This window comes from Oenanthe melanoleuca, chromosome 5, assembly GCF_029582105.1.
Source record: "Oenanthe melanoleuca isolate GR-GAL-2019-014 chromosome 5, OMel1.0, whole genome shotgun sequence".
Classification (NCBI taxonomy): Eukaryota; Metazoa; Chordata; class Aves; order Passeriformes; family Muscicapidae; genus Oenanthe; species Oenanthe melanoleuca.
Window position 1 is genome coordinate 28,460,832 of NC_079339.1, and position 19,766 is coordinate 28,480,597.

General features: G+C 43.9%; 1 protein-coding gene across 3 annotated transcripts in view; it reads right to left on the minus strand.

Annotated features, from left to right (window-relative positions):
* Positions 1-19,766, minus strand: part of GALNT16 (polypeptide N-acetylgalactosaminyltransferase 16) — a 69,848-nt gene that overhangs the window by 28,374 nt on the left and 21,708 nt on the right. For all 3 annotated transcript variants that reach the window (XM_056493551.1, XM_056493552.1, XM_056493553.1), the window contains 2 exons: positions 7,105-7,280; positions 4,203-4,301 (listed from right to left, as the gene is read on the minus strand). In XM_056493551.1, the coding sequence (XP_056349526.1) occupies positions 4,203-4,301; positions 7,105-7,280 (275 nt within the window). The remainder of the gene's footprint in view (positions 1-4,202; positions 4,302-7,104; positions 7,281-19,766) is intronic.

A 19,766-nucleotide genomic window follows, 5' to 3' on the forward strand; every position in this document is an offset into this window, starting at 1 on the left:
TGAGGAGTTCACAGCTCATTGTACAGTGCCCTGATCTTCTCTCAGCTCTGCAATAACTTGCTGTTGATCCTTGGGAAAGGTACTTAATCTTCTTTGCACTTTATTATCCCTTCCTTTTTAACAATCCTAGTATTAGTAATCCTAATATTTTTCTCTCACTGAGGTGCAGAGACTGCCATGACAAACATTTTTAGGCACAAAAATATATTATTAGAATTCCAAAATCCAAATTGTCTTTTACAGCAGAAACATGGACTGTTCCCCCCTCACCTAATGGATTCTCTATCTCCTTTACCTTTTCTCACAGCTTCCTCCTTCTTTCAGTATCAGTCCTTACTCTCTTGCATGAATGTGACATCAGCACTGCCAATGAGTTTCTCTCCTATGTCCATCCCCCCCTCAGTTCACAGATAATCTTGTTTATTCTGGATGTTAGCAGAAGAGAATCTTTTTTTCCCTTTGCTCTAAAATAATATCCTTTCTTGCCATTATTTAAATTGTTATTGTAATCAGATGATACACCAAATGCTCTAGCATTACAACAGCATCCCTTTAATCAGTATTTTTTCAGGCCCTGTGCATAAGCACTGAACCACTGACAGCTGTTCAAATCCATTAACTTAGAGCCTGACAATTCACCCTTACATTTGCACAAAACCAAAAGGTTCCTGCAATAATGACTTCCTGAAAACGGGAAGAGAGGGACCAAACAACAAAGCACTTGACTTTTTCTTCTGCAGGAATGGTCATGGCAGCAGGTGATGGTATGGCTTGATGATTAATCATGCATAGACATCAATCATATAAAATGCCTTTTGAGTGACAATTGATTCTTAAGGAGAGCAGGATGCCAAGCAAGTGACTGATTTGAGAGTGACAGCTACGTCCTAGCAAGAAAAGAGATCAAAGCAGGCAAGCAGCTCTTGACTGACACACATCTCCTGCAGGACTGAGGATGCCAGCAACAAGCCATTTGAACTGGCATGTTGACAGCTTTTGTCTGATAGCCCATTTCCCATTTTTTCCCCTATTCCCCTTCTTTAGACTCTTGCTGGATGTTTTTAACCAGTTGTCTCCCTCTACACTGAAAACACAGCTGGAGCCCACACCAGAAGGCAGGTATGGAGCCATGCTGCCTCTGAAGACCAGAGGGACAAGAAACAGGGTACTTGAGGGAATATGTTATTCCTCCTCACAGTCACTCTTCTATTTTCCCCTCTCCCTCATACACAAACATTTCTCCCATCCTCAACGAGCAACAACAGCACATCATTCCTGGTGCTTCCACCCAGCAGCAGAGATCCCAAAGACAGGAGGGAGAAGTAGGCAACCACTGAGCTGCAGTTTAAGTCCATGTGTTCACACGTGCATGTGAGGTTAGCAAGAAGGGTATGCAGAGCAGGATCTGGCCCCTAGAACTGCCAGGTTTAGATCACCCTGAAATAAGCCTGTGATGCAGGAGTATCATCCCTGGGTCACTTCCTAAGACCTCTTGGTACTAGCATTGCCACTCTATTGAGTTACCTTGCAGTAAAGCCAGTATCTGGTTCAGGGGAGCACATTTGGGCTCCCTCTGGGTTTAACTAAGTACCCTGTTTCATGTATTTCATTCTAGATTTTCCCAAAGTCTTATGGCTGTTTCTTGAGTGCCCGAACTCAGATACTCAAAAGCCACACTTGCAAAGACCTCACATATGAAAATTTCAACTGGTAATACATTTTCTACTGACCTCAAAAGATTAGGTCTCTAAAAATGTTTTCAGACATAGAAAATTTTGCTTTTAGTGCTGCTCATTTTCATCAGTTTTCCCTCTAAAACACCCATCTCTCTTACAGCATCCCCACAGTGTAATCATGATACCTGAACTTGGGAAAAGACCCATAATAACAGTGGAATTATACTTAAATTTCACCAGATGCATCTCAAATGATTCATTCTAATACCCAAGTAATCATGCTCTACCTGATTTAAGAAAGCTCTTGCAGATACAGAAATAGTGACAAGCTGCAAGCTTGACTAGCCAGTAGGTAAGCAGACAGTGAAATTTTACACTTCCTGTTGCTTAATCTCACTGTGGTCCTCAGCAGACTCACAGCCAGGTCATAAACCAAACAGAACAGAACAGTCCTGTCCCTTTGATACTTGACTTATCCTGAAGTGCCAGGGATGCAAAGTAATTACACAGTACTGGTGCACTGACTGCGTATGTGACTTGAGCAACAATTACACTCACAGCAGTAATTCAGCCTGGCACATTCAGATGAGTTTTGCTGAAAGATGGGACTCTCAGGTTACAGAAAAGGCCCTGAGGAGCTGTGTCAAATTCCTGTATAACATCACTGTCAACCTGTAAGTCAGACTTATGCCTATGCCTCTTCTGCCTTCTATGCATGGCAATGCAGCCATGACATGAACCTTTACCTCTCTATATGGTTATCAAACCTCAAAGACAAGGCTATTAGCCAATGCTTGGTTGTGTGGCACTGCAAATACTGCAGAGCCCAAGAACTCAGCCTTCAGCATGTCTCATGAGACAGGGATAAATTATTGACACTTCTGATGTGATTTAAGGAGGGAGTAAAATCCACCATACACACTGGCTGCAAACTGTCTAGCAATGAAGACCCCAGATGTAGCCAGAGGTCTGGGAGGAAATTCCACCCACTACACCATTCACAGTAGAGTGCAGCCAGCTCCTCACAACAGCACTCCTCCAGTGGCAGCAGCATTACAGGGACCAATATGAATAGATGAGTCACCCATTTTTCAAGGTGTCTGTTGGGGGCTTTGGTTGCAGAAGACCACATCTGAGAGACTGGTAATATCACATCTTAAGTGCTATGTCCAGTTCTGGGCTTTCCAGGACAAGAAAAAGGAAAATACACTACCATGGTTTCTCAGCACCTATTCACTATCTGACCTATGACTGAAAAGCCAGAAATCTCCTCCAGTGCCCTAGCAGCACCATGATTCCAAACAACTCTGCTCATTTTCTGGACAGTGACTCTGTAGAACTCATTGTATGGTTCAAATGATAGAAATAAAAAGACAAAGCATGTCAATGCAATATAAACAGGTCTCTGGAAACACAATAGCACCAAACTTGGTTGCAGAAACCCAGCCTTCTAGACATGAGGCCAACTTGAAAAAGACTGTTCTTTATTCACACAGCACATTTCTTTGAGTCCACAGAGCCTGTCAAGGGAAGAAGTGGCAATGATGAATAATGCATTCCTGTTAGTGATACCATCAGCTCAAACTGCTGCACAGACAATTCACTCTCCCTTCAGCCTCAACAGGCTGCCTCTGGGCCTGCTTGCAGGCTTCAGAGACCCTTTGAGAAATTACTCAGTAGTCAGAGATGTCAGAGGGCATTTTTTTCTGTGGGAACTAAAAGGAAAAGAGCCTCCCTGGGTTCTGTGGGGGTGATGGAAGAGGGCAGTGCAGGAGCAGCTCGAACATCACTTTGTGGTACAGGTGACTGCATGCCTCCATATATTTGGGGATGCTGACAGCCCCATGCCACCTACTTACTCAGCTAGATTTGGCCACTGCTGATACTCAGACATGAGGAGACACTGGTACAAGACAGCAAGTGTCCTGCAGACTCAGCAGGAGCTGTGTGCAAAGCCCCAGGGAGCACCTGGTAGGCCAATAGGTTTGGCAGCTGTTACCAGCAAGGGATCCTGAGCAAGGGCTCATTCTCCCTGGGACTTGTCCACCACCTTGTGCTTGAGAGGTTTGCAGGCTCTGCTCCTGCCTGCACTGAGCCAGCTTCAGCTCCTGTAACGTGTCCTAGCAGGGAGCTGGCTTATTTCTGTTTGTGGAACAGAGCCCTCCCAAGCCTCCATCCCTTTACTGCACCTAGCAACACACAGTGTTCTCTTTGGTCCCCCCTCACTCTTCCAAACCCAGCTCACACCGACTGTTCTCACCTGTGGGTGCAGGCCCAGCTACCCTTTCTTGCTGCTCATCATTCCCCTCCCTGACTGGAGCCATACAGTGGCTAACTGCAGGTATGCTCTGCATTTGAAGATATGCCCAGAGTGCCAATCCAATCCTTCTGGCCTGTCCTAGCGGGCCAGCCTGAGAGCAGAACATTCTCACTTGGGGAACTGCGGCCACCCTGCCTGCCTAGCTGCTGCACAATGCCTAGTTCCCCAGCAGAGCACGGCAGACTGCACAGCCCAGCCGAGCTCACCTCTTCACCGTGCGGAGCAGCGTGGATCGCGCCTCGTTGTGGAAGGTGATGATGACACTGGTGGCAGGCAGGTCGGGGTCATAGCGTACAGAGGTGCACCTGCAGCACAGGAGAGCACAAGGGTAAGCCAAACATGACCAGCAGTAGCCACTGCAGCAGTATACCTGAATTTCTAAAAAGAGAGTAATATGCTAAAATCAGAATCAGCACAGTTGGGCTGCAGCAAGGGAGGTCTCAGCCATACCAAGGCTGGCAGAGCTTAAAAAGGACTGTACTTATTGAAAAGCAACATTTGGAGGCTGTGATACCTAAACTCACAAAGCTGCATGCTAAGGAGGCCATGTGGGTTTTATAGTGAACCAAGTTTCAGTCGTAGATTCTAATCCCTGAATTTACCTGTGATTCACATGAAATCTTGTTTATTCATGCACAGGACATGGACATGCTAAGGACACATGGAGCTGGTACACCCAGGCATTACTGTATAAAGCACTTAAAATTATTTGGACACAAACTTCACAGAAGGGAAAACACTATCTAGTTCTGTGATCTGCATTGGGAGAGCTGCTGAGGCTCAACACTAATGGACCCGCTGGCAATGAAGAGCAATTCTTTCTGTCTTCTCATCTGACTTTGTAATGTTAGGTAGATACATACATTCCCACACTCAGAACCAAGGATTAACTTGCACCAGGCTGCTTCTCCCTGTGGAGAACAAAGTTTCTGTGAGGGGCACAACTCACAGATGTGAATCCTGAATCCAATTCTGGCAGATGCTAAGCATGGCTGATTTGGACTGACCTGCTCTTCTTCATCTGCCTTCTTGAATTCCAGAGAGTGTCAAACTGCAGTCAGTCTGCTCTAATTTTCTGCCTGATGAAGAAACCACACCTACTTTTAACAACTCAAGGCTTTGCATAGATGGAATCTCCATCCTGAGAGGGAATACAACTTGCTTCTTAGACCTACTACTCGTACTTGCACATTTATTTACTATTCTTTTGTGACTATTGCTAAACTGTTACTGGTTTTACCATCACTTTCAATCCTACTGGTTTATGACATTTTCATTGCAGTGTTTTATTAATGGGACAGCAACTTCATACAGCAATTTTCAAACATATAGAGAAACCTGATAAAGGCTAAAGTGGACAACATGAGAACAGACCTGAGATGGACCATATTTATTATTGTTTCAAAATAACTTCATGATGTAATGCATACAAAATGTATTAAGGAATCAGGAAGTGGAAAAGCAGAAAAGGCTGATGTATGTGTTATTCAGAGAAGTTTTCCCAATATTTCAGCATTACAGAGAGCAAAGACAAGGTTTGTGCTTGAAAGTTGACTCTTTGCTTTGGATCAAAGAAATAGCTACATGCTAAGTCAGAAGGAGCTTGTAGGATGTGAAGTCAAGTATGTCCATGTTCTGGCTTGGGTGTCTGAAGAAAAATTGATAAGCTAGTGACCTACAGACTCTCCCCATTCCTTAAACAAAGAGCCAGGTCCACAGTCTAATTTGTATCAGCTGAAATAAGTCCCCATCCTCATTTGCCATCCCAGTATTGCTATAACATAAGATAATCAAACACAGATTGCTCATTCCCAAATTCTCCACATAAAGGGAAGAAACAGGGAAATAGGTTTATTTGTTCTGATTATGCACTACTTTGGACTCTCCATTAGTCAACAGAATCCTTGAAAAGCTGGGTCTGAAATGGCTATACATTTGCAGGGAGTCACATATATTTTCCTCTTCTGACTGAAGTGCACAGATGAGGCTCTTCACAAAAAGCATGCTCTGCATGCTACTACAGATCAAAATAAACAATAATTCACCTTTGAAATGAGCTGGTTTTAGGCCAGAACATGACAGCAGATTAACAGAAAACAGCAATTCTGCATGGCAGGGAGATTTATCAGCAGCACAGAACATGGCACCATTGCCTCTGGGTCACTAGGAAGTCAGTCCCAAATACTATGCTGGAGAACAGCAGCACAAGACTTGGATCCCACAACCATGGTCCTGACTGCTTGCCTTCAAAAAGCACTCTGAGAGCTGTCAGTGCTGGCAGGCTCACAAAGCTCCATGTCCCCTGGCATCCCTTTCCCAATTTCAATCAAGTTAGATGCCTGGTTTCCTGCTCCCAGCATCTGTGAAATGTTTTGCAACCATACCTAGAATGATACATAGCTCTAGGTAGAGTCTAGGACTGAAGTAGACTATTGTACACTACCCTAATTACTATTAGACCTACAGTTTTTCAAGAACCTATTTTTACTAAAGCATTACCTTTTTGTACTCCAGAAACTACAAAATAGTTACCCAAGCACTATTATCAATTTAAGGACAATATTTTTCAGCAGAATAAATACACCCTCAGTGAAACAAGGACAGAAAAACAAGCACTTTACAAACCATGAAACACCATATTTGCATGTTAGTTTCATCCCTACCCCAGCATCCCTCATCCAGTGATGCTCAGGCTGGAAAGAAGCACCAAACCAGCTTCAGATAGCCAGGGCATAGCAGATGAGGAACACCAGAGTAAAGCAAGGCTGCAACAAAGGTGTCCTTTGCAGCCAGGACAGAAGGATGCTGAAAGAAACTTTGAGTGTGGGAGCAGCTGAGGAAAAAACAACTGCCCAGTCAGCAATTCAAGCTGCAGTGGAGGAGCTGTGCTAAAACAAGATGATGCTTGGACCTGGAAAAAGAGATGTTTGAAAAGTCTCAAGCTGGGACTGAATTAGTCAAGGTTCTCGGAGCATTTGAGACCTTTCCAGATGAACCGTGAAATTCAGTGAAACACAGCTGGCAAAGAAAAACCCAAAATACCCTTTGTCAGGGTTGCAGAGTGGAGTCCCTGCAGCAGGCTGGGCTGGGGGCAGGGCTGCAGGGTACCTGTAGTGCCTGGTGTCCCGGATGGGGCGGTCACTGCTGAGCTTGTCACTCTCCAGCTGGTTGAAGGCGTGCTGGCGGTAGGGGTCTTCTCCAGCCTTCAGCACCTTGGAGGACAAGTAAGCCTTCTCATCAAAACCCCGCCGGCTGCTCCTCTCTCCCTGGGGAGCCCTCGTCATCTGGAGCAGAGACAAGAGCAGAGCTTCAGGGAGAGCAGCTGGCCCACGGCAGACAGAGCAATACGTGCAGACATTGCCACATATCTGGAAGTCACTCGGGTATGGGGAAAGGCAGGATAGGCAAGAGCTTGGAAAGGAAAGCAGGAGTCCTCATAGACAGGGTGTTAAAATTGCAGGCTTCCCTATCCTTACTGACTGAGCTTGGGATGAAAGCTGCTGTTCCTGATAGCACAAGCAGAGCCAAATTCCCTTTAGCACCTGTTACACAGAATGTGTGAGACTGCAGGCATTTGGAAATCCTTCCAGGCAATGAATGTCTGAGAACAGTCCCCAGCCAAGGTGGCTGAGACACCGTATTTTGAGGAAAAGCATTTTCAGCCTTTCAACAATCACTGCCACATACAAACACAGAGCACAGAGGCAGCTGATTCAATAGGTTCCCTGCCGTGCCTTGCTCAGGCTTGCCCAGTCTCACAGATGTCCCTGATTCAGTTCAAAGCTGTACATGATGTCCCCAGTACCCCACAAGAGTTAAAAGACCTCTGCCATCACTCTCCTCTCCTAGTTTTCCTCTAACTTTCCTAGCCACAGAGTCAGTGCAATACCAGGACCTGAAAAACATTCACTAGGGTCATCAGGAGGGAGGACAGGCACAGCTCTGGCTCTCTTAGGTAACATGATTCTGTTTGGAAACAGCCTACAAACTCTAAAATATTTGCTTGTAAAGCAATCAAGACTGTTTACACAATAAAAGTAGTTTCACAAATTGTCAGTAGCTGTTTGATAGACCAAAACACTCTCAGTCTTGCAAGGGAGTGCTAGAGCTCCCTAAATCTGCTGCAAGAGACAGATACCAGCACCTACCCATCTCATTCAAAGTCCTAGACAATCCCCAGATCTCAAGATCCTTTTATGTAAAATAGCTTGGATACTCTCTAATACTGGGCTTGATCATGTTTCTCCCTCAGCTAAAGGTCTCCTTTTAGGAGTTACAGAGGGCAAGAGGCCAGAGAATGGCCCCCAGGATCCCACAGCCTGTTGGTTAAGCCATCCTAGTAGGTTGGGAAAGAATTCAAGAGACCAAACACCACAGCAAATTCCTTAAGCAGGAGAGTGCTTAGAAGAACATTCATCTCTGCAACTTTCTCTGACAAGGGCTACCCTTCAGTGCAGAGAGCCCTAAGAGAACTAGACAGTCAGATAAGATGATGGTAAATGAAATTCAGCACACAGAAGTTCAAGACAATGAACACTAGAAAAAATAAATTGAAATACTCATGTACATTGATGGATTTCAAATGAACTGTGACCACTCAGGATACAGTTCTGAGCATTCCCAAGGACAGCTCAAATGGAACCTGCACTTGGTCTCTCAGGATGGGAAATGTAGCAAATTGAGTGCACTGCAAATGGGACAGGGAAAACTGAAACCATCATGAGGAGATACATGAAATCAGTGGCAGCTCAGCAGCCAGGGCCAGAGCACAAGCTTTGTTAAGCCTATATCTGGAAGGAAGCTACTGGAGGATGAAGAGAAATTTGAGGTTAGAACTATTCCATTTGGAGAGATTAAGTCAGGAAAAAAAAATGAAGGTGGCCCATAAAATTTTGCCTAATATAGCCAAAGCTAGCCTAATGCTCACATTTCCCTTTCTCACCATACAAGAATGAGGCAAACATCTTTTCATGGGGGGAAGTGCTATTATTTTCAACGCTGAGAAATTCCTTCAGCCACTGCACAGCCAAGCCAATGTTTATGGATCTGCCCTTGTGTAGGACACACATGGGCACACTCCAGTGGGTGAGTGCCTCTGCTCTGCTCCTCCAGGCAGCGAGGGCCCTGCTCTGCCACCCTTCTCCAGGGATGCTGCTGCCATCCCCTCTGCCCCCTGCAGCCACCACATCACCTGGGCACGGTGCCGGGTCACAGGAACATCTTGGCTACTTTTATGGCTGGTTGCACAGCCTGCTGCCTAGAATCTTCCTTGAATTTGTATTTTCAGTATGATGAGGAAATAATTACTTTCGTACCTCTAAAAACTGAAATGTTTTCTCTCCTTAAATCATACAAGGAGTTTTGTCAAACTCGGCTTCCATTTCTCTTTTTCCTTTTGCCTCAGAAAACAATGCTGATTTGAAGCACAAGCTCGGCTTGTCACACACCTGTAAATATTTTGCAGCCACTTTCTTGCCCCTCCAAGTCCTATAAAAGCAATAGCTGCTTTTGGTTTAGGTTGCCAGGAACATACTAGAAAATGCTGGAAATGACAACGTATTTTCAGGAGACATTTTTCCCAGGATAATGCAGGGTCTGGCAGCCAGGGACAATCCTACACCTCACCCTCACCCCTGGGAATTGGGCACCTCTCTGGGGAAGGACAGGATGGGGGCTCACCTGGGCAGGGCAAGGCTTTTGGGAGCTGGGGACCAGCCCTGCAGCAGCATCACTGGGCAAGGGCTGTGAGACCCTGGGGTCCTGCCATGGGCAGGGAGAGGAGAGTCCCAGAGATTGGAAGGGACTGGAAGGCCCTTTATTGCCCTGAAAGCCATAACATATTTAACTTGAACTATCAGGGATAACTCTTTTAGATACTATGGTTCTCACATTACTTACACATCCAAAAGTGGTAGAAGAGCACTGATAAATGACTGTCAGTTAAGAGTTAAGTCCCACTTGCAGTTTTATCTCAGACAATATCTCTCTGTGCTCTCTTCAAATGGGGAAAAGGGAGGATTGAGAGGATGACAGCTATGAGGGCCTGGCTTCAGCTTCCAGAAAGGCAGCTAATCAATAGATAATCAACAAGTAACCAAACATCCATCTATGAGCACCAAGAAGATAACAAGGCAATAAATAGGAACTAACTGAGATTTGTCAAGATGGAATCATGTCAGACCAATCTAATTTTCTTCTGTGATGGAGTAATCAGGCTCAAGGGTATGGAGAAGCAGGAGACAGCTACATCATGACTGATAATGTTTTTGGTAGGGACTGTTAAGATGTCATTAGCAAGCTAGAAAAATAATAGTCTGTGTGAAATTACTGCAGAATGGGTGAAACTGGTTGGAAACCTACTGTAGAGCACAATTATTAGCTGTTCACTGTCAGAGCAGAGGGGTAAGAGCAGGTCTTAGGGGTTTGTTCTGGATCCAGCACTATCCAGTATTTTCATAAATACCTTAGATATTTAGACACAACATGTTTGTCAAATCCATAGGAAATCCAGAAAAAATTTAAGACATATTGAGTAACAGGATTAGAATTCAAAATTATCTCAACACATGGAAAATACATCTGAAAACAGTGAAAGCAATTCAATAAGGGCACTGCAGACCTTTGCAGTTCACCAGGTCTGTGCTGACACAAAACATGGCAGAGACAGCACAGCAGCAGTTCCTCAGAAAAGCCCTAGACATTACAGCTCATTACAAACCACAAGACAGCAAAGTCAGATTAAAAAAGCAGAGAAAACACAACCCTGAGTGGAGCCTAAGATGGCTATGAACTCGCCTGACAAAGCAAATATAAAGCTTATCTTTAAGGACTGACTTGCTTCATCAGATTATATTCCTAGAACACAGATGTTGCACTACAGGACATTTATTGCTGTGAAGTCAAATGATACTTGACAGGAGCAGGACAGGTTCTCCATGAAACCCTGCGAGAAGGGCAGACTAATGTCTTCCCCCCTCTTTCCTGTCTCCTCACCTTAACAGCTCTCACTTCAGAAGAAGTCAATATAAGCAGATGTTAGCTTTAGTATATTAAAGGCACAGTGTGTACAGCTGAGTGCAGAGTCAAGACTTTTATCATACCAACAGGACAATTCATATCCCCAGGTCCTTTATACACACCCAGTATCCCCATGCTTGGGGCTGGAACTACAAGTGTGAGTTAGGTGAGCAGAAGAGCCCAGTTCCTTATGACTGATGCTCTCTGATAGATTAAAAAAAGCTACACAAAAGCAGAAATAAAGATGAATAAGCACTGGAAATGTGAGTGTCTAGACTAGGGATTAGAAAACAGTTTGCACAAATTAAGTTTTGTCCCAAACATTGCTGAGAATTCCTGAAAATTTCAGGAAATACTGTAAACCTTCTAATCTTATTTCATCATTTCTCATTTTCACATATACTTTTCCCTTTCAGTGACAGAATGGACTCAGATGCTCTTCTGCTGTTAAAAACGTGTTCTGATTTTGACATGGTTCAAGAGACCAAAATTAACTTCGTAAGCAAGGGATTAAGGTAAAGGAATTAATTCCATGCACGCCTATGAAAATTTGAGAGCCTCATTTCTCAGCTAACACAGGGATATTCCTCTAGGCCTGATTCCTTGTGAAATAGCAAGACTATAATACAGACAGTGCCATTCATCTCTGTGTGTTGTTATAGGCTGCCATCAGACACAGGCACACCAGCTGCCACATCGTGCTAAGAGCCACTAAAAACAGAGCTAGGGAATTCAGAGTCCCAAGGTGCAATTTTTTTACCAGCAGGCTTGGCCAAATTCAAAAGGAAAAACCATACTCTAGGGGTCATGAGAAATCACTACTTAATTAGAGTAAGGTATGTAAAACTCTCAAAGGTAAGTGCAATTAATCATTTTACAGTCACTGTGAAATTAATCCACCAGCAATTTCATGTGACAAGACATAACTTTGCAGCTCTTGCTCTTCTTACAAGTTTAGTGTACAAAAAATGGAGCAGGGGGTGCCATGCTTCCCCTTTGTTTTAAACTCATTTTCACAATGGCCTCTGTCAAACCTCACAAGACAAAAGCATTAATTCCAAGCTGTCCCCACTAAATGTCTTTCCATGGAAGACCTAACTGACCAGGAAGCAGGGAGATGCTGGGAAGCAGAGCAGTGCCTGGGGATGCTAGAGACAGGATCTGCTCAGCTCTGTGACCCATACACTGGCACAGGGATGGGCTGTGACTGGCACAGAGCACAAGGCAGGATTGAGAGCTGCAGCAACTCCCAAAAAATTCCAAGGGAGCAAGCTACTCTCCATGGGCTGAACCTGCAAGATCACATGAGCTAAAAGCATTTGCTGTAGAGGGGGTTTTGTATTTCCAGTTTGCACTGGGAATCCCAGTGTGCACATGGCTTTTGTTATGCCTCATGGAATAGTCTCTACACTTCTCCAAAAAAACTGTTCCTAGTCCTCAGAGACAAAAACCTGTTTTATTCATGCTTTGTTAAACTGTGTAAAGCATTTTAAATGTGGTTTGGGAACTATGCACTTATGGAACTTCTGCTATGAAATTTTAATAAAAATTACCACAGTTAAATAGAACCATTGCTGCTCTTCAAGAAGTGCAAGTGCTGACAGCAGAGCCCAGAGACCAATTTGAATGTTTCATTTGTAGCTTGCACAAACTGGAGTAATGCAATGGAAAGAGTAAAGCAACGTGATCAGCTCCCATGGTACCTAACTGGTCACAAAAGAATTTCTACTGCCATTAATATTGGGCAATCCTGAGACCAGCAGCAGACAGCCAGCAGGAGCTATTGCCAATGCCCTCTGAGAAGGGCCCATGGTCACCAGCTCACAGGGCTTCTCCAGGCCCTGGGACAGAGCTCTAGTTGCCATGGGATGGCAAAAGTAAGAACTTTCAGACCCTCCTCCAAGAGATACAGAAGATGGCACAATGATGGCACAATGTATTCCATGTTATTGCCTACAGCATAGGTTACATGAAGATTATGAGCTGCTATGATGTCTGCCTCAAGCAGACATGAGCTGCTGGTGTGAAGAATTTGGAAACAGGATGTTGCTGACTTACAGGTCACAACAGTGTGTTGATGGACAAGATTTGGTCACTAAACCTTCAAGCAGATTTGCCATGGTTTGACAGCTCATCTTTTAGGCAGTTTAAGGGAAGAAAGCAAAACTGTGTGGGAAGTAATTAAATTAGTGCCTCTACCATGAGGTATCTCTGATACCCCCAATCCAATGTCTCAGTACACAGCAGGGTGGTGTCTGTCCTGCCACACTCCCAACTCCTTGCTTTCAGGTGCTGCTGAGGCAGCCACATGGCCTCTGCCCACTGATCCTGCTCAGCCATCTCTTTAGTGTCTCTATGGAGAAGCATCCTTCCCATAACACTTCACCTAGATCCTGCGTGTCCTTGTCTGCAGGAGGGAAGAGATGCTTCCAGGAAGCTGGATGACTTTGCCCAGCTCTCAAGGATATGCAATGCAGCATGGGTTGACAACTGGAGGACAGCCAAAGGTAACAGAGAGCGTGCAAGTGCCAGCACTACAGCACACATCAGTGTCATCCCTCCTGCAAACATCATGGGGTACGTGCTGCTGTGCTGGTTACACGAGCTCAGCACCACACTGTGTGCAAAGCAGTTATTGCCACATGCACTGACTGGCTTCCACACCAACTAACTTCACTCCATGCCCACCTAGACTAACAATCAATGCACAAATCCTGCTAATTTGGGTTCCTCTGAAGTTGGAATTTACTATACAACTGCTTATGTGACAGGTGCACAACACTACTGTTTATCCTGCTCTGCTGCTGGCCAAGGCAGATATAGTGTATATAGATATAACATACAGCATAAGGAGATGGTTTCTATCAAGTGTGTTCATCTTTGACCCAGCTGCTCAATCCTGAAAAGACTTGCAACAGTTAACAAGGGTCAGACCCTAAATAGTGTTCTGGCTCAGTTTCCCAGAGACAGGCAGACATTCCCCCTAACCAGAGGAGGGGAGATGATGCCCTAAGGTATCCTTCTGGTCTTCTGTTTTCAGGACAGTTGAATAAAGCAAAGCAATGGAAGCAAAAAAGGGCTTCAAAGACAGATGCCTGAGGGCACTCTCTTCCAAACAGCTTGGAGGAAATGAGGCTGCTCAGAACCATAGAAATTCAGACCCCAGATGAGGTAATGCAGTTGCCAAGGTGGGTTTCGTCTGAGTTTGAAGTCTAATGCACACAGATGTTTATTATGAACATGTACAACATAATTTTTTGTTTTAATGTATTTATGATATTTACATACACTGATGTTGTATAAAGACCCACATGTGCAGACTTGCATACATCTGGCTTCTATGTTTGTTCAATCTTTATTTCATACCCTGGAATAATGCCATTTGTTCCCTATTCAGCAAACTTTGTTGTGAAATGAACAGTGCCACTTTTGCTCATAGAAACCTTTATGCTGTTGTACTCCACTCCAGGAGAAAAACAATGTTGAAAACCCCATAAGAAATACTGAGTGGATGGTTTTCAAAATTGCTGACTCCCAGCACAAGAGGGGAGTGTGAGGCCTGTAGGGCTGCTGTTCCCTGAAACAGCACTTGTTTTCCAAGCACATTTCCCTGTATCCATAAATATCCATGACAACATCTGGTGTCAGGGAGAAGACAGACAGGACAGCACACTCTCTGAATGCCTAAGGGAGCAGGCTGTTCATGCTGGCACCCACACCAAAGCAGCAGCACTGTCAGAACGAGATCCCACCAGGTAGCTGGGGACACAGTGCCTCTGGGTATGAAGATTTTGCACAGAGAAGATGGTCACATGGACATGAAGCTGTCTGAATTCAGACACCTGTTTAGCATCACAGAGGAAATCTACTCAGCAAAAGCCATCCAGGTTACTTACTCCATGTAGGAATACTGCTTGGTGCAGGTGTAACCCTTAGCAATCTTTAAAAGTGTATTTTGAGGTCCTTCAGAGTAAAAAAGGTGCTGTATGAAGAAGCATTTTTTCCTTTTGGAAAAATATTCCTGTCTTCACAGACATCTAAATATGCAAAGAATGCCTCTGGTTTCCCAATGATTTTGAACTAGGAAAACAAAGAAGAAAAAGGAACAATATTCTGTTTCCTCTCTTCTAACTGTTAGACACTCAGTGGCCAGCTGGGTGTTACCTGAACCCTGATTTAGAGCACCTGTATCAAGACAGACTGACACACAGCATTCTGCATCAAGACAATGCCCCCCATGGTCACCTGGTAACAGCCAAAAGCCAACAAGGCAGTTCAAATGAGGGTGGTCCAGGTCTTCTTAAATCATCAGTCACATAAACTGCATCTCTCTGTGCCCACTCCCCCACCTACACTGTCTGCACAGACACAACATGTGTGTGTGCCTGCCTGCTGATGTACTAATCTATTCCCTTTGAACTCCAGTGACCTACATTCAGTCCTTTCCTCCCAGTGAATCACAACTGTCTGGACTGACAGATGCCACCACAGATATTTTCACAGAAAAGGAGAAAGCAACTTCAAGCCTCATAAGCTGCTAACACAGTAAGCAGCAAACTGGTTACCTAAGAGATGAGCAGAGGTCAGCTGGCACTGAGAAGCAGGCACCACTTACCCAAAGTGTTAAAGTATTTAATTATGTTAAGCTTGGGGCTCATTTTCTTTGCCTTCAAGATCAATCTGTGAGGGCTTTTTGCTAAGGCTAGAGAATGGAAGCTAAAGTACCTTTTTAATCATTCATTCTCGAGAGTTAGAGCTTTAAATGGAGATAAGAAGATTAAGAATAAAACAGTGCAGTTTTTCAACTAGCCAACATTCACACTCCACAAAAATATTGTGCATGTGCACAGCTGAGCCAGGAAAGGACTGGAACACCCCAGGACATTTCATACCCCCACCAGGGACAAAGCCAGCCCAGAGCCTGCAGGGACCTTGTCTTCCCAGGAGGTAACACCTGAACAGGACCTGACCTTGACAAGTCAAGTAACTTGCCACAGTGCTCCACACAGCTCCTCCTTGCATTAGCTTTTGAACATCACAGAGAAAGGCTTTAGGCAGAACATATTGTCTGGGAGTCACACAGGCCCTATATGAAAATGCAAATTGTCTGTAAACCAACAACCAACATGACATTTAGCAGAGTGACTTTATATAGCTCCTCATGTCGCTGCTGAATCATGACCTGGTTTCTCAGAGAATTTCAAGAATGACCTTCAGCTCACAACATAAACTTGTATTTTGGAAGCTTGAAGCCATGAGATCTACTCCCAAAGACTGTACTGACATTCCTTCTGTAGTGACAATGGTGATGGTGCATATACACCCAGGATTTATTACAAAAATTAGTCCCTTTTTATAAGGCCTTCTTCACTCAGACATCTCTGCTAGGCATTCATCCCTGCAGCATACAACATTGTTTTTTAATAGCAGAAAACTCGCTGCCTATTTGTCCGTGAATATTTGAGGTTGTCAGGCCATTGCCATTCTGTTTAGGAGCCAAATGATATTCCATTTTAATTGATTAATTTTTCAGTTACTGCATTGCTCCAATTCCAGGACTTAGCAATCAAAGTGAACTGACAAAACCCTCAGAGCTGCACTCTGCTTCTGTATGGGTCTCTATCTGCAAAGGCATTAAATTCACCTCCCCAACAGCAAATTTAATCAAGGATGCATACCAATGAAGAATCATGCAATGGGTTCATATATGCCTGTCAAATATGAAAAACACCTCTGTTATGCTATGCAGGCCTCTGTCATTCTAGACTTCAATCACACTAATAATAATAAAGGCCCCCTCAGCTCTGCTATTTAGTCACTGTCAACCAGGAAAGAGCTGGGCACATAAGGAAGAGCAGAACCACGGAAGCATCATAAAAATATACTCAGGACAGGTATTGCCACAAGCACTGCTCATGGAAATATAGTTCTGCCCATGCACAAAGTGCCACAGCCCCTCATCTCATTCTGCAGGTGCAGACTGCAGCAAAACAGAGTCAGTGGTACTGAGGATATTTAAAATCCATTAATCCCTGTCCAATACAAAAGGCATCATCTGATTCTGCACACACAAGGCTCAAAGTTCTGTATTGTAAGAACATCTTGTAAAGATGCAACTCCTGGGTTATGTTGTCAGGAGTACCCACATCTTTTCTATGGATAGAATAAATTTTTGCTGTCTTAGTTGCAAAAAAGAAAAAGGCAGATATCTAAAAAGGCAAAACCCAGAAGGTAAGAAACACAGAACTTGATTTTCAAATCAAGTAATGTTTGAATGTTTTGTGGTCTGAGTGACTGTCAATTACTAGTTAAATTCAGTGGTAAAATTATCAGTGACATCAGCAGAATTTCAGCCACAACAAAAGTACAAACAATGAGAAACAGAGTACTCAATTTTCTGGTATCTTTCAGAATTTTGGAAAAATTAAACTGCTTAGCACACTAAGGTTCCCTTTCTTACAACTCTTTATTTGCTCTGGAAAATGGCTCCTGTTTAGAACCCATTTTAACTATGTTGTAAATGGCTTTCATTACCCAGAAGACAAATAATGTATAAATTTCTAGCTGGAGGTTGTGGTGGTGATGTAAAGATTAAAAGCAAAACAGCTTGTTTGAGGTATGGAGTCTATAAAACAGCTCATTTTCTCCCAAACAGAAAAAAAAGTTGAGACATTCTTTACTTTTCTGGCTTGCTCTTGTTGGGTTTCAGCACTTCTGGCTTCACAAAGGGAGATGAACAAACATGAACAAAGGAAATATGATGAGAGGTTTGTTCAAAGTAGATTTGGAAAAAAAATAAATCATAAAACCAAAAGTAGGACTGTGGTTGCAAGCATCAAAGACATCACAAAATAAACTTAAAAAAACTCCAGATCCTGAAAACCCACAAAAACTTGAAAGGACTGTTATAGACAGGAAACAAGATGAAGGAGGTCCATCCTTAGATTACAAAAGGTTAATGAGAATGAAAAATTAGCTTGTAATTCTGCATCAGAGTCTAGAATAAGCATTTACTTAGCTGGTTGAATGTAAAAAGTATTTTGTATGAGTCTGACCATGGACCAACAGCACCCAGGCAGTGAATTCATCTCCACACCCCCTTACAGGCAGTTTCTCTCAGCCAGTGCTGAAGGTGATCAGACCAGCAACACACACAGATACCAATAAAGAGCAAAAAACAGACTTAACTGTTCAAATCTTATTTTTGATTAGCACAAAGGCAGCTGCCAGTGAGGTCCCTGCAACCAGAACGTTAACATTAGCTCTCATGGCCAGTAGCATCCACTGCATACAATCCAGCCAACTGCCAGGACAGCACTCTTCAACCTTTCTCCCTAATTAAGATATTTAAGCAACATGTACTGATGAAGGACTCTTCATGATCAATACATACAGCTCTTTATACAGCTGTCACTCACAGAGCTTACAGCTCTCTCTTGTCCCTCCCCAAGTTAATATAAAAAAGGTATATTTAAGGTTTTAGGGTTAGGAACTCAGCAAAAAGAGTAATCCTGAATTATAAGTGCCAATATAAAGCTACTTGTACCATTCATATCCACTAAAAGATTTTTAACTGGCATGACTGCACATAATTACATGCCAACATATGCCCTTATAAAGGAGGCTGAGCTCTCTGAAGCTCTTCCTCTGCTTCCCTGCAGTCATGTGCAAAGTACAACAGAAACAAATGGCATGCCAGAAGTGTCCAGACCAAGGCCCCACTGATATCTCACACATAGTAGCTTTAAAAAATTTGAAGTCTGAAATCATAGTCAGGACTGCAACTTGGTCCCAAGGGGAGCCAGAGCAGCATTAAGCCAGAGAAGTCTTTGCATTCCAAGAGGCAGCTTCCTTCACACATGCTAGCATCTTGTCAGGATCATCCTTAGGGAAGGATGTAGGAAACAAGACTTCTTTTTTAGGAGGTAGCACTTTCACAGAACGGGTAAAGCTGGAAGGGACGACAGTGGGTGATCTGGCCCAACCTCCCTGCTCAGGCAGGGTCATCCCAGAGCACATGGCACAGAACTGTGTCCAAATGGTTCTTGAGCATCTCCAGTGAGGAAGGCTCCCCAACCTCTCTGAGCAATCTGTTCCATGTGGATGGTCACCCACAGAGGACAGAAGCTCCTCCTCATGTTTAGGTGCATCATTTCCTGCCCATTGCCTCTTGTCCTATTGCTCAGCACCATCGAGCAGAGCCTGGTTCCACCCTCTGACACTCTCCCTTTCAAGACTGAAAAAGTCTCCTCTCTGTGTCATCTTTTCTAGAGGCAGAACATGCCCAGCTCTCTCAGCACTTCCTCACCAGAGAGATGATCCAGTTTCCTCATCATCATTGTCATTTTGAGGTCTTTTCTCCACAGCCACGCCTTCTCAGGACAGGTCTTTTCCTCTTCTAACATCAGCCTATACAATTACAGCAGGGTCCCCTACACCTGTAATCACCATTCTGTGAGTTCCTTCCCTTTTTCTCTTTATCTATTGCCCAGTCCTGCAGTATTTTCCAGTGATGCTTGTGGAGAAGAAAATGGCTATCCAAGCTACCAAGAAACCCCATGCCACAGGCATGCTGTGGAAGGACCTGCTCCATCTCTACCAGAAACTCAATGTGCTCTATTACTGGCACCTTTCCTCCAGGAGGATGTTAACATTGCCCAAAACAGTGGAAAAACAGAAAACAAGAATGAAAACAAAGCAAGACCAAGAACTACTGCACACACAAATAATATCACACCAGGGAAGGAGTTGAA